Raw genomic sequence first — 14,297 nt, 5'->3', positions numbered from 1 at the left:
AACATGAATTGCATGAATAAAGTATATTGTTTTGACCATCCCACAGTCATGGCTGCTGGCTGCTAGACAGGAGTCAGAACATACGTTTGTTGCATAAGCCATCTTAGATGTTATTATTGCAATGTTGGTGCAAGATATGACACAATCTTACTATCTACTCTGTAAGCCCTCATGTATTTGACATGTAGATGGTATGAAGACACAAGTTATAAAGCTATGGCAAAAGCAATGTTCAAGTAACATCTTCTAAGTTATAGTTAACCAGGCTGATATTAAGTAAAGGGGGAATATTAAAATATAGGTAAGCATATGACAAGGTACATTTACCCCTACATTGAGGGTTCTATATATCTAGTGCAAGTGGAGAACCTCCATCTATTAATTCGCACACATAAGGATCAAATATATCAAGTTCGTCTCATATAAAACACCTTACATAATTTTCTGTAAAGAAATGATACTGAGAACATATGTCTTTAGTAATCTCTCACTGGAGGTAATCACTACTGGCAGTGTTAGATATGTAGCTAGAAAGTGATCTTTAGCCCTCGTCAAATGTTGTGATCGCTTGGGCAGTAATATTAGATAAATACCATATGTGATGTTTTACAATGAATAGTGAGTCACTTGTGAAGAGTTTGCCTACCCGGTAGGTCATATGTGGGAGTCTGAGTGCTAATTGTCTACTGCTGCTTAAAGGTGGTCCGCTGTAAGATTCAATTTGGAAGATTCCCATCGAGAATGGTTGTTTTGAGCCCTACTTACAGGAAATTTCCCTTTTGCTACCAATAGTGATTCTGGTGATCCCTGAAGCGCTGGGTCGGGTGGATAATTCTGCTCATAAATAGAGGCTCTTGATGATTAAGTGTCTGCATAAGCAGCGGTGTGCTGGAGGAATGCAGGTATTCTTGAGGGGTTTTAATTAGCTCTCTGTCCATTGTTTTAATCGGGAGGATATGTGAAGAAAGGAGCTTCTTTTCTATTGTCTGTGTCTTCTGGCTGCCATTGTAAGTTGCATCTTGCAAAACACTCTTGCAGGTGCTTCTGCTACCATGTGCTCTATGAGGTCTGTAGGTAGGGAACTTTGATAGAGTTTGAGTAGCATTTTCTCTAGTTTAGCGAAGCGCTGATCTAAGAGCTGTGTTAGATTGCTGTCCCATGTGGTCTCCATTTTGAGATAATCTTCTGACGAGTGCGTTGCGAAGCGAGGTTTCGTTATGCTTTTTGTTTAGGAAAGATATGTATATTTCGGTGTTGGAGATAGATTCAATAAAGCAGGTACCTTCTCCCAGCACTGATAACCCGGTGAGTCCCGGTGTGGGGCATTACCTAAGTATAGGCTGCCACCATAGGTCTTAAACTGACGATCTGTAGCCCTTGAGTCATGAAAACAGCAATCAAAAGCAGAAAAATAGCCACCAACTATTGTGTAGAATTATTTGAAGAATAGTGTTGTTGATTTTGCTGTTATATCTCTATAATCTGTGGATTAGAGAGGATCCTATGCAGAGCTCACAGAAAATGTGTCCAGTCCGGTACACTGTTCGGACATGACCAGGACTGCCCCTAGAAATTTCTCAGCCCCCCCCCCCCCGCCTGCTTATATTTTGGCCAAAAAATATTAAGCCTGCCACCACTTCAAGGTAGACTCTTTGATCAGGAGCCTAGCATTTCCAAGCTGCCCATTCTAACTGGGAAAGCAAGGGAAACAAACAAAAAAAAAAGCAATTAATAAAATATTTTCTTTATATAGCAAAAAAAGTCTTGCTGTGTATTACTATAATATATCTTAACTACCTACATGTTAAAATAATTATGAAATTAATTTCTATGGATATTAGCTATTAAATACAATTTATTTTCCAATAAATTTGCCACCAAAAAGCGTACATTACATTAAAACTCATCCAGATTTAATGAAGAATGTATTCTTCATTTATACTCTAAACCATTGTGTGTATAGCTATTGCGAAGCCATATGAACTTCTCAGTTATGGTTGATTGCTAGGGATATCCAGACCTAGAAATTAATTTATACTAGTAAAGTGTGGTAATTGATCTGGGTTAAACCAATATAGCCTAGCTGCTGACATTTGTATTGTGTTTTTCCTATTTTTTATTTGGTTTGTACATTTTTTATCCTCTTAAAATCAAAAGGACAGTGTGTTAAATCTTGATATCTGTTGCAGTCCTACCTCAAAAGCAGAGAAGAAATTAATAAAGCCAATTATAGCTGATTCAGCAACTGAACTTTAGGCTAATTTTTATCATTGATAAGTTCAGAAAGTTGCAGAATCAGCTATAAATGGCTTTAATTTCTTCTCTGCTTTTGAGACAGGACTGCAACAGATATCAAGATTTAACACAGTGTCCCTTGGATTTTAAGAGGATAAAAAATGTACAAAACAAATATAATAGGAAAAACACAATCCTATGTAATTAAGCAGCAGCATGTACAGACATTACAGTGATAGTTGTTCCACATCCACTGCCACTGTGTAGTAGTTGCTAACTTCCCTACAAGTCTTTACAAAATACCATTAGATCCTTAAGTCTGGATATCACTAATCTCCATATTGTTCTGAAATCATATAAATTTAAACATAAAACTTACATACAATCTTCAGCCATTGACTTCTGCAATCCTCCGCTTTAATACTACTGACTGAATTTCTACCCATAAAGATCTCAAATTGTTAGACCACTTAATAATTTAAAAAATAAACTCTGTATCTCTGTTCCACCTGTGGTACATACTTATTTTACTTTCATCTACCACTATAGTCCCTCTTGCCTGCCATCTTATATCAGTTTTAAGGATAGGGGATAACAACACACGCTGATTACAAATAATGGAAAATTGAAAGCTAACTAAAGAGCAGGCTCATCTAATTTTGTCTTTATTTTTTGTGTCCCCTGCATTTTTATTCAGGAATCTTATGCTTTGCAAATGAAGATAATACATTAGGTCCTGTACAATACAATGTTAACGGCTAGATTACGAGTTTTGCGTTATGAGTGAACAAGCAGCATTATAGCTCTTTTTCACTACCGCTGGTATTACGAGTCTTGCAGGTATTTCTGTACCGCACACTTTTTTGGCCGTAACGCAACGTAACTACCGCAGCTTTCAAAAAGTCCTTTTTCAATGGGACTTCCATAGTGCTGGTATTTCAAGTTTGCCTGTCCGGTCAAAAAGTGAGCGGTACAGCCAATACCGTCAAGATCCGTACCGTAAACTGAAAGTCACTAGTTATGAGTTTTACTCTACAAAGCTGTAGCATAAAACTCATAACTAAAGTGCTAAAAAGTACACTAACACCCATAAACTACCTATTAACCCCTAAACCGAGGCCCTCCCGCATCGCAAACACTAAAATAAAATTATTAACCCCTAAGCTGCCGCTCTGGACATCGCCACCACTATAATAAACATATTAACCCCTAAACTGCCACACTCCCACATTGCAAACACTAGTTAAATATTATTAACCCCTAATCTGCTGTCCCTAACATCGCAGCAACCTACATTACTGTTATTAACCCTTAATCTGCTGCCCCCAAAATCGCCGCCACTATACTAAAGTTATTAACCCCTAAACCTAACCCTAAGTCTAACCCTAACCCCCACTAACTTTTTTTTACTAATTTTACTAAAAATTCCTGCAAGAATAGGAAGTGCAGTGTAGTGTACCCAGTGTGTCTAGTCCAATGCATTTAAAAATATATTTAACCAATGAATGGTGGACAGTCAATCATTTAAAGTGAAACTATGAGAGTGAAAATTAAACTTACATTATAGAGATAAGTTACTTTATAATGGACTTCTATTATCAAATTTAAATAGTTTTATTTTTTTATTGAAAAGTATACATAGGTATGCTCAGGAGCAGCAATGCTGGTGATATGGTGGTTATTCAAATATGCCTCTTGTCATTTGCCCACCAAATGTGTTCATATATTTTCCAGTAGTGCATTGCTTCTCTGGAACTGATTTACCTATGTGTTTAACCAAGGGACGTATTAAGGCCTAGGCCAACAAGGCCGGTGCCTAGGGCAGCAGATTTGGGAGGGGCAGCACATCTGCCCTATCATCTCTCTAAAAGCCAGCACACAGTACAGTGAGCGATAAAGTGCAGGCTTTTACAGAGAAGACAAGGCACGTGCACTGATTAAGATCACTCTTTACAGGCAGTGCTCCTTTAAACCGTTGCTTCATTTAGAGCTGCTGGCATTTTTGCAGTGAAAGCGTTCTTGGTGAGAAACTTGCCCGGGGATATGCTTACAAGGTGAGGCTGGAGAAGACCTTGTGCCGATATGCTGCCTCCCCTTGTCAGCTGTGGTGGATCAGGGAGCGCAGTGCTTATTGCAGGTCTTAAGGGACATTCTAGCCAAAAACTTTCTTTCATGCTTTAGAAAGAGCATGCTATTTAAACAGTTTTCTAATTTACTTCTGTTATTTAATTTGCTTCATTCTCGTGATGTACTTGGTTGGAAAGCATATCTAGATATGCTCAGTGTCTGCTGATTGGTGGCTGCACATAGATGCCTCTTGTTATTGGCTCTCCCATGTGCATTGCTATTTCTTCAACAAGGGATATATAAAGAATGAAGCAAATTAGATAATAGAAGTAAATTGGAATGTTGTTTAAAATTGTACTCTCTATCTGAATCATGAAATAAATATTTTTGGTTTCATGGCCCTTTAGTAACTAACAGACTGGGTGCGTCTGTGCACTGCTTAGATCAGCTTGTGATGTCTAATCGTAAACTCTCAGCACTAATGTATGTTAGCTACTAATAGCTAACTGTCTCTGCATTCATGTGATGTCTAATCATAAACTCTCATCACTAATGTATGTTAGCTACTAATAGCTAGCTGTCTCTGCATTCATGTGATGTCTAATCATAAACTCTCAGTGCTAATGTTTGTTTGCTACTAATAGCTAGCTTTCTCTGCATTCATGTGATGTCTAATCATAAACTCCCAGTGCTAATGTATGTTAGCTACTAATAGCTAGCTGTCTCTGCATTCATGTGATGTCTAATCATAAACTCTCAGCACTAATGTATGTTAGCTACTAATAGCTAGCTGTCTCTGCATTCATGTGATGTCTAATCATAAACTCTCAGTGCTAATGTATGTGCTACTAATAGCTAGCTTTCTCTGCATTCATGTGATGTCTAATCATAAACTCTCAGCACTAATGTATGTTAGCTACTAATAGCTAACTGTCTCTGCATTCATGAACCGACGGAGTAAATAGTAAACGGACACTTAAAATTTTTCATTACTTTAATGATGGTAATTACTGTATGTTGTTGCATATAAAGGGCAGTGATAGTTTTCAAAGTGTATTCTTCTTTCTCTCCCTTCTTTCCCTTTCTCCCTCCCTTCCTCAACTCACTCCCTCCCTGAACTCCCTCCCTTATTTCTTTCCCTCCCTTCCTTCCTCCCTCCCTTCTTTCTCTCAACTCCCTCCCTTGCTCCCTTATATCACTTTCTTTCCCTCCTTTCTTTCCCTTCCCCATTTTCTCCTCTCCCTACTCACTTTTCTCTTTCTCTCTCCCTTCCTTCTTTCCTTTCCCTCTCTTTTCTCCTCTCCCCTTCTTTTCTCTCCCTTCTCTCAGGGAGAAAATGGTATGAGATGCTTGCAATTCAACCCACTTGTATGCAAGTGTTTTGCTAGCCATTTTCTTTTGAATTGTTATGGGGAAAAAAAAAACGAAAAAAAAAAACGAAAAAAAAAAAAAAACATTTTACACACTGACCCAAAAAAATATTGAGGGGAAAAAAGGCCTGAAATCTTTTTTTTTAGGGGGGGGGGCAGAATTTTGAGTGCCTTAGTCAGCACAAAACCTAAATACGCCCCTGGTTTAACGACTTTGTAGGGGTTATCCATACAGTAATACACATGCAACAATGCAATAATAAAATGCTTTTACACATTAGCGTTTTTCTTTTTTTACTTTGATGTCCCTTTCAGACCACCATACACAATTATTAAATGTTTAACATTAAAATCTACAGTCTCTTTATAGCAAACAAATTATTAAAATATTTACATTTTTTTGTATCTTTTTGAAAAATATAAACAGTTATTCATTATTGGTTTAAAAAAAGTTCAACCAATTTGGTAATACACTTTTCATAAATCTACAGTCTATTATAGGCTTAGCCATGGATCTGTGTACATTCTTATAGCTATTTAGTGACAAATACAAAGTTTAGATTTATGAATACTGTTGGTCAATTTCCATTTTATTTTTTTAGCAGTTCTCTATTATTCTTGATAATTAGCTTCTTTTAACAGTAATACATTTCTAAAAATCACATTCTAGATGGTTTGTTATATCATTTGTTTAAACGAAATATCAATTCCAATGTATATGTTACTAGTACATTATGAACAATTAAATAATTGTATTTTCATCTTAAATTCCAGATTTGGATTTATCTTTCACAAAGATGAACCAGCTCTTCTAAAAATGGATCTGGAAACAATGTCATACATCAAGAAAATAAGCTTAAAGGACTATAACTGTATTCCTCAGGCACTGGCCTATACTCACCTTGGAGGATATTATTTTATCCAATGCAAACCGGATACAACGGGAGCCATCCTTCCTCAGGTCATAGTGGATAGTGCTACAGATTCTGTAATTGGATATAACAGAGATGTAACTGGTTCTCCATATGTCTCTCCAGATGGACACTACCTTGTAAGCATTGATGATATTAAAGGCATAATGAGAGTTCAAGTGATTACAATTCAAGGGGAAATTGAAGATACATTTGACATTCATACTAATTTGCATATATCCGATGTGGCCTTTCAATCATCATTCATAGAAGCTCACCAATACAATGTCTATGCAAGCTCTAGTACACAAACTGATGTACTTTTTGTAGAACTTGCTTCTGGAAAGGTCAAAATGGTGAAGAGTCTGAAAGAACCAGTGAAATTAGAGGAATGGCCATGGAGCAATAAAAATCGAATAATTACAGATAGTGGTCTCTTTGGACAGTACCTGATGACACCTTCTAAAGAATCACTGTTTATTTTAGATGGACGGCTCAACAAATTAAACTGTGAGATCACTGAAGTGGAGAGAGGCAACACAGTTGTGTGGGTTGGCGAAGCATAAAATAAAATTGATACAGATTTTCATGTTTTCATTTATAGTAATAATAATAATAATAATTATATTCAATTCTTTTTAGTTTGATACAATTTTACGTCTTTAATTTTTAAAGATTTGGCCGAACCCATACTCTAATTTTCATTTTAAAATTTGTTGATATGCGGTAAAATATTTAATAACAATTAGGTAGGAACATATTTGTCAGCCGCTCTGGAATCAATCCGGGATGTAACCCAACTGCTAGCGTGAATTGAAAGCACACGCTAGCACACTGAGAAATATCCAGGACGTGACCCACTCAGGAAGCAGATTAGAAGATAACAAAAATGAATATTGTTCCAGAATGCAGGAAAGCCACAAAGGATAAAACGTCCCTTTAAGTAGTACAAAGAACAAAAAGGAAATGCTCTTACTTTGAAGCTTCTGAAAAAGGTCCTCTTTAGCAGGCTTGTAAAACAAAGGAAAAGTTCTCTTTTGCAGCTTGTAAAAGTATAATGTCCCTTTAAGCAGGTTTATAACAAACAGAAAGGCAAAGTTCTCTTTTGCAGCTTGTAAAAGTAAATGTCCCTTTTAAGCAGGTGTATAACAAACAGAAAGGCAAAGTTCTCTTTTGCAGCTTGTAAAAGTATAATGTCCCTTTAAGCAGGTTTATAACAAACAGAAAGGCAAAGTTCTCTTTTGCAGCTTGTAAAAGTAAATGTCCCTTTTAAGCAGGTGTATAACAAACAGAAAGGCAAAGTTCTCTTTTGCAGCTTGTAAAAGTAAATGTCCCTTTTAAGCAGGTGTATAACAAACAGAAAGGCAAAGTTCTCTTTTGCAGCTTGTAAAAGTAAAATGTCCCTTTAAGCAGGTCTTGTTTAACAAAGAATAGGTTTAAAGGTAAAGGCCAAAGCAAGGTCAGGCAGGCAGAAGTCGGCATCCAAATATCAGCAAAAGGTATAGGCAAAAGACAGGGTCAGGCAAGCAGAAGTCGGCATCCAAGTGTCAGCAAAAGGGTAATAGCTACAGGCAAGGTCAGGCAGGCAGAAGTCAATGTCCAAATATCAGCAAGTAGGGATTAGGCAAGAGGCTTGGTCAGGCAGGCAGAAGTCGGTACACAGAAGAATAAAACTGATATGGTACTCACAATCCAGGGAAACAAACAAACGGGCCCAGATTCAGATCTCCCGCCGAGATTTAAAGGGCAGGAGCGTAACCGTCATCAGAGGGGTGTGAGAGAAAGCGTCATGTTGCTAAGCAACATGACGTCAGAGACACAGAGGAGTTCCGGGAGCCGCGGCGACACGGCGATGAACGGAAGCGCTCATGACAGCACCCCCTCCTCAAGGGCCCCTCCGGGGGACAGGACCAGGTCTATCAGGATGAGTCTTGTGGAAGGTCTTGACCAATATTGGAGCATTTACTTGATGAGCAGGTTCCCAAGAACGTTCCGTGACTGGATAACCCTTCCAATGAATGAGATAATACAATTTCTTGCCCCGCAATTTGGAATCTAGAATATGGCTGATCTCAAACTCAGGATGTCCATGCACCAATAACGGTGGAGGTTTAGAAAAAGGCTTAGAATACCTGTTAATCATCACAGGTTTTAAAAGAGAAACATGGAATACCGGATGGACTTTGAGAGACTTGGGTAAAGCTACCCGATAAGCAGTGGAACATACCTGACCCAGTATTCGGAAAGGACCCACATATCGTGGTCCCAATTTGTTAGAAGGTTGTTTCAGGCGAAGAAATCGAGAGGAAATCCAAACTTTATCACCAGGGCGATATTTGGGAGCCTTTTTCCGTCGAAGATCCGAAAAGAACTTGTAACGTCTAGAAGTTACAGAAAGAATACGATGTATCTTCTGCCAATGTCGAGTTAATCTTCGGGCTGTAAGATCAGAAGCAGGATTCACTGTGGAGGAAGTATGCAAAGGGAACGTCCTAGGCTGATATCCGTAAGCTGCATGAAAAGGAGAAGTCTGAAGGGAGGAATTGTACCGGGCATTATGGGCCAATTCAGCCAAAGGAAGGTAAGAAGTCCAGTTAGAATGATAATGATCCACATAATGTCTAAGATATGTTTCAAGACACTGGTTTACTCTTTCAGTCTGACCATTCGATTGTGGGTGGTGAGAAGTAGAGAGAGATATAGTAGTACCAAAATGTTTACAAAGTGACCTCCAAAATCGAGAAACGAATTGTACCCCTCTATCTGAAACAATATCAAGAGGAAATCCATGGATTCTTACAATATGTAGAATAAAAAGTTCAGAGAGTCTTTTGGCAGATGGTAATCCTGGCAAGGGTACAAAATGAGCCGTCTTAGTGAACCTGTCGACCACCACCCAGATAGTATTGTTCCCAGTGGACAAGGGAAGATCGGTAATAAAGTCCATGGATACATGAGTCCAAGGCTGGTGAGGTATAGGCAATGGTTGGAGTAATCCTGAAGGAAGTTGGCGTGGAGTTTTGTTCATGGCACATTGTGTGCATACTGAGACGTAATCCTTCACATCTTGAGAGAGTGTAGGCCACCAGACATGTTGTTTGAGGTTTCGAGTGGTAATACTGATGCCAGGATGTCCAGAAAGGGGACTATCATGAGCCCAAAATAAAATCTTGGAACGAAGGCGTTCAGGAACAAAGAGTAAACCATTGGGAGGTTTACAGGACAAAGGAAGACGCTCTTGAGCGGACTGTAATTCTTGTAACCAAGAAGTTGTTAACTGGGCAATGACTTCATGAGGTTGGAGAATGGTACCAGACTCAGGAACTGGGGTATCTTGAAATTGTCTGGAAAGTGCGTCTGCTTTAATATTTTTTGAACCAGGTATGTAAGACAAATTATAGTGAAACCGAGAGAAGAATAAGGACCAGCGTGCTTGCCTGGAATTTAGTCGTTTGGCTGTTTGGAGATACAGAAGGTTCTTATGATCAGTAAGTATAGTAAATGGCAAAGAAGTACCTTCCAGCCAATGTCTCCATTCATCCAATGCCATCTTGATGGCAAGCAACTCTTTATTCCCTACGTCATAGTTAAATTCGGAAGGAGTGAATTTTTTAGAGAAAAAAGCAACAGGATGAATCCTTCCAGTCTCTGGTATTCGTTGAGACAGAACCGCTCCAGCAGCAACAGAGGAAGCATCCACCTCCAGAATAAATTGAAACTCAGGATTTGGATGACGAAGGATAGGAGCTGAGGAAAAAGCTTCTTTGAGAGATTCAAAAGCTTCTATAGCCTCAGACGGCCATACTTTACAGTTTTGTCCTTTTCTTGTGAGAGAAGTAAGAGGAGAAGTAATAGTAGCAAAATTCTTGATGAACTTTCTGTAATAATTGGCGAAGCCTAGGAAACGTTGTAAAGCCTTCAAAGAATCAGGTCTAGGCCAATCCAAAATGGCAGAAAGTTTAGTAGGGTCCATTTCGAATCCAGATGCCGATATTACATAACCCAGAAAGGGTATGATTTTTTGATGGAAAGAACATTTCTCCAGTTTAGCAAACAGATGGAATTCTCTTAGACGTTGAAGTACTTTCTTGACGTGGTGCACATGATCTTGGTGGTTCTGAGAAAAAATTAAGATGTCGTCCAGGTATATGATAACAAAAATATTCAAAAAATCACGAAAGATCTCATTTACAAAATGCTGGAAAACCGCCGGAGCATTGCATAGCCCAAAGGGCATGACCAAATATTCATAATGCCCAAATCGAGTGTTAAAGGCAGTCTTCCACTCATCTCCTTTGCGTATACGGATCAAGTTGTATGCACCACGTAGGTCGAGTTTGGTGAAAATGGTGGCTCCCTGAAGATAAGTAAAAAGTTCAGGAATAAGGGGCAGAGGATAACTGTTCTTGATGGTAATCTGATTCAATCCACGATAATCAATACAGGGTCTTAATCCGCCATCCTTTTTTCCCACAAAAAAGAAACCAGCCCCTACAGGGGAAGAGGAGGGTCGAATAAATCCTCTAGCCAGATTGTCTTTTATATATTCTTCCAGAGCCATGTTTTCTGGTTTAGAAAGTGGATATGTTTTGCCTCGAGGATAGGCAGCCCCAGGAAGGAGGTCAATGGGACAATCAAAAGGGCGATGAGGAGGAAGACGTTCCGCTTCTTTTTTGGAGAAGACATCCACAAAGTCATGGTAATGCATAGGTAAGGATTCCGGAGTTTCAACTGTGAGAGCAATAGTGAGTGGTAACTTAGTAATCTCTTGAAGACATTTAGTCTGGCATGTAGATCCCCAGGAAGTGAGTTCACCGAAAGTCCAAGAAAAAATGGGATTGTGAATCTGGAGCCAGGGTAATCCCAAGATAATGGGAAATTGCGGAGTGGGAATGACATCGAAACAAATTGTCTCAGAATGAAGTATTCCTACGGTGAGGATTAAGGGTTGAGTAGAAAACTGAATGTATCCAGAACCCAAAGGATCTCCACTGACCGTAGAGACTGAAATGGAATACTCCTTCTTTAGTAAGGGTATAGAATGAGTAGAAACAAATGTAGAGTCAATGAACACACCTCCAGCACCAGAATCAATTAGGGCTTGGGTATAGATCTTCTTTTGTCCAATTAGAAGAGTTACTGGAACAAAGAGTTTCTTGTATAGGGAATGACCACTATTTTGGCTTAACTCAGTTCCCTGGACTAGAGTTAAGCCCTGGCTTTTACTGGCCTAGTAGGACAATCCCTTAATAAATGTCCTTTAAGGCCACAGTACAGACATAAGCCAAGAGTCCGTCTTCTTAAGCGTTCAGTCTCAGTTAATTTTATACTTCCTACTTCCATGGGTTCAGCCTGATCAGTAGTAGGAGAGGCTGGAGTGACTGGACTAGAAAAACGAGGAGCTAAACGAAAAGGAGTTCGAGTGGCAGTCCTCTGTGTTCTATCCTTTTCTTGTTGGCGTTCACGAAACCTGGCGTCGAGACAGATACAGAGATTTATTAAGGCTTCTAAGGACTCTGGAAGTTCACGATACACCAATTCATCCTTGAGACGCTCAGAAAGTCCTTTACGGAAAGCGGCTCTGAGTGCTCCCTGATTCCAAGTGGTTTCAGAGGCAAGGGTGCGGAACTCAATTGCATATTGAGAGACTGGTTGATTTCCTTGACGTAAATCCAGGAGAGTTGCTTCAGCAGCGGATGACCTTCCAGGTTTATCGAATACGTTTGAGAATGTAGATAGAAATGTATCAACATCCAACAGTATAGGATCATTCTTTTCTAGCAAAGGTGACACCCAAGCCAAGGCTTTTCCTTTCATTAAGGAAATAAGAAACGTGATTCTAGAAGAGGCAGTAGCAAAGAGAGTAGGGCTATTTCGGAAATGAAGACGGCATTGATTCAAAAAGCCTCTACATTCTTCAGAATTCCCATCATATTTATCCGGAAGAGGAATCCTGGGACTTAGTTGTACCTGAGACTGATTGTTAGGAATCGGAGGAGGTAATGCCTCAATCGGATTTGGATTGGGATTAGGATTGGGAGGTGCGGGTAGCAACCAAATTTTGTAATAGAGCAGTAATTTGATCAAGTTTAGTGTCCAGAGACTGCAAGTGAGTGGCATGAGAACCCAAGAGCTGTCCCTGGTGAGCCACGGCCATAGATAATTCAGTGGGGTCCATTTTTATGGCCCGTTTGTAATGTCAGCCGCTCTGGAATCAATCCGGGATGTAACCCAACTGCTAGCGTGAATTGAAAGCACACGCTAGCACACTGAGAAATATCCAGGACGTGACCCACTCAGGAAGCAGATTAGAAGATAACAAAAATGAATATTGTTCCAGAATGCAGGAAAGCCACAAAGGATAAAACGTCCCTTTAAGTAGTACAAAGAACAAAAAGGAAATGCTCTTACTTTGAAGCTTCTGAAAAAGGTCCTCTTTAGCAGGCTTGTAAAACAAAGGAAAAGTTCTCTTTTGCAGCTTGTAAAAGTATAATGTCCCTTTAAGCAGGTTTATAACAAACAGAAAGGCAAAGTTCTCTTTTGCAGCTTGTAAAAGTAAATGTCCCTTTTAAGCAGGTGTATAACAAACAGAAAGGCAAAGTTCTCTTTTGCAGCTTGTAAAAGTATAATGTCCCTTTAAGCAGGTTTATAACAAACAGAAAGGCAAAGTTCTCTTTTGCAGCTTGTAAAAGTAAATGTCCCTTTTAAGCAGGTGTATAACAAACAGAAAGGCAAAGTTCTCTTTTGCAGCTTGTAAAAGTAAATGTCCCTTTTAAGCAGGTGTATAACAAACAGAAAGGCAAAGTTCTCTTTTGCAGCTTGTAAAAGTAAAATGTCCCTTTAAGCAGGTCTTGTTTAACAAAGAATAGGTTTAAAGGTAAAGGCCAAAGCAAGGTCAGGCAGGCAGAAGTCGGCATCCAAATATCAGCAAAAGGTATAGGCAAAAGACAGGGTCAGGCAAGCAGAAGTCGGCATCCAAGTGTCAGCAAAAGGGTAATAGCTACAGGCAAGGTCAGGCAGGCAGAAGTCAATGTCCAAATATCAGCAAGTAGGGATTAGGCAAGAGGCTTGGTCAGGCAGGCAGAAGTCGGTACACAGAAGAATAAAACTGATATGGTACTCACAATCCAGGGAAACAAACAAACGGGCCCAGATTCAGATCTCCCGCCGAGATTTAAAGGGCAGGAGCGTAACCGTCATCAGAGGGGTGTGAGAGAAAGCGTCATGTTGCTAAGCAACATGACGTCAGAGACACAGAGGAGTTCCGGGAGCCGCGGCGACACGGCGATGAACGGAAGCGCTCATGACAATATTATTGTATAACTTTTTATAGTTTTCATAAAATGGAGTCTAAAATAACAAAAAAAATAGCGTTTTCATTGGCTACTTCATAGTTTATGTTTTACTTTACTTATTAATAAACAAAATGTTCTGCGTTTTTTGAAACATCAAAGTCTTGTTCCCTGTTTATTTGTGCCTTGAATGGAATATCTTATAATGAAAAAGGTGATGAATAATTTAATACCTTTGGGGCTACTGATTGTCACAGAAAAGGAGTGTTTACAATCTGTGTTAAGGTTTATAACATTGTGGAAAAGTTGTTACTGCTAAAATGATGCTATAATTTACAATATTATGTCTCCATTCAATGGACCTTGAAACAGTTTTAACTACTTTTCAGTGACTTCTAAAGGATTTCTCCATCATAAATTTA

General features: G+C 39.1%; 1 protein-coding gene across 1 annotated transcript in view; it reads left to right on the top strand.

Moving 5' to 3' along the window:
* FSTL5 (follistatin like 5) overlaps positions 1–7,149 on the top strand; it is a 1,363,343-nt gene extending 1,356,194 nt beyond the window's left edge. Inside the window, exon 15 of the mRNA XM_053703797.1 lies at positions 6,447–7,149. Coding sequence (XP_053559772.1) covers positions 6,447–7,149 — 703 coding nt within the window. The remainder of the gene's footprint in view (positions 1–6,446) is intronic.
* Positions 7,150–14,297: the final 7,148 nt, after the last annotated feature.

This window comes from Bombina bombina, chromosome 2, assembly GCF_027579735.1.
Source record: "Bombina bombina isolate aBomBom1 chromosome 2, aBomBom1.pri, whole genome shotgun sequence".
Classification (NCBI taxonomy): Eukaryota; Metazoa; Chordata; class Amphibia; order Anura; family Bombinatoridae; genus Bombina; species Bombina bombina.
Note: the sequence above shows the minus strand (reverse complement) of the source record. Positions and strands in the feature narration are given on the sequence as shown.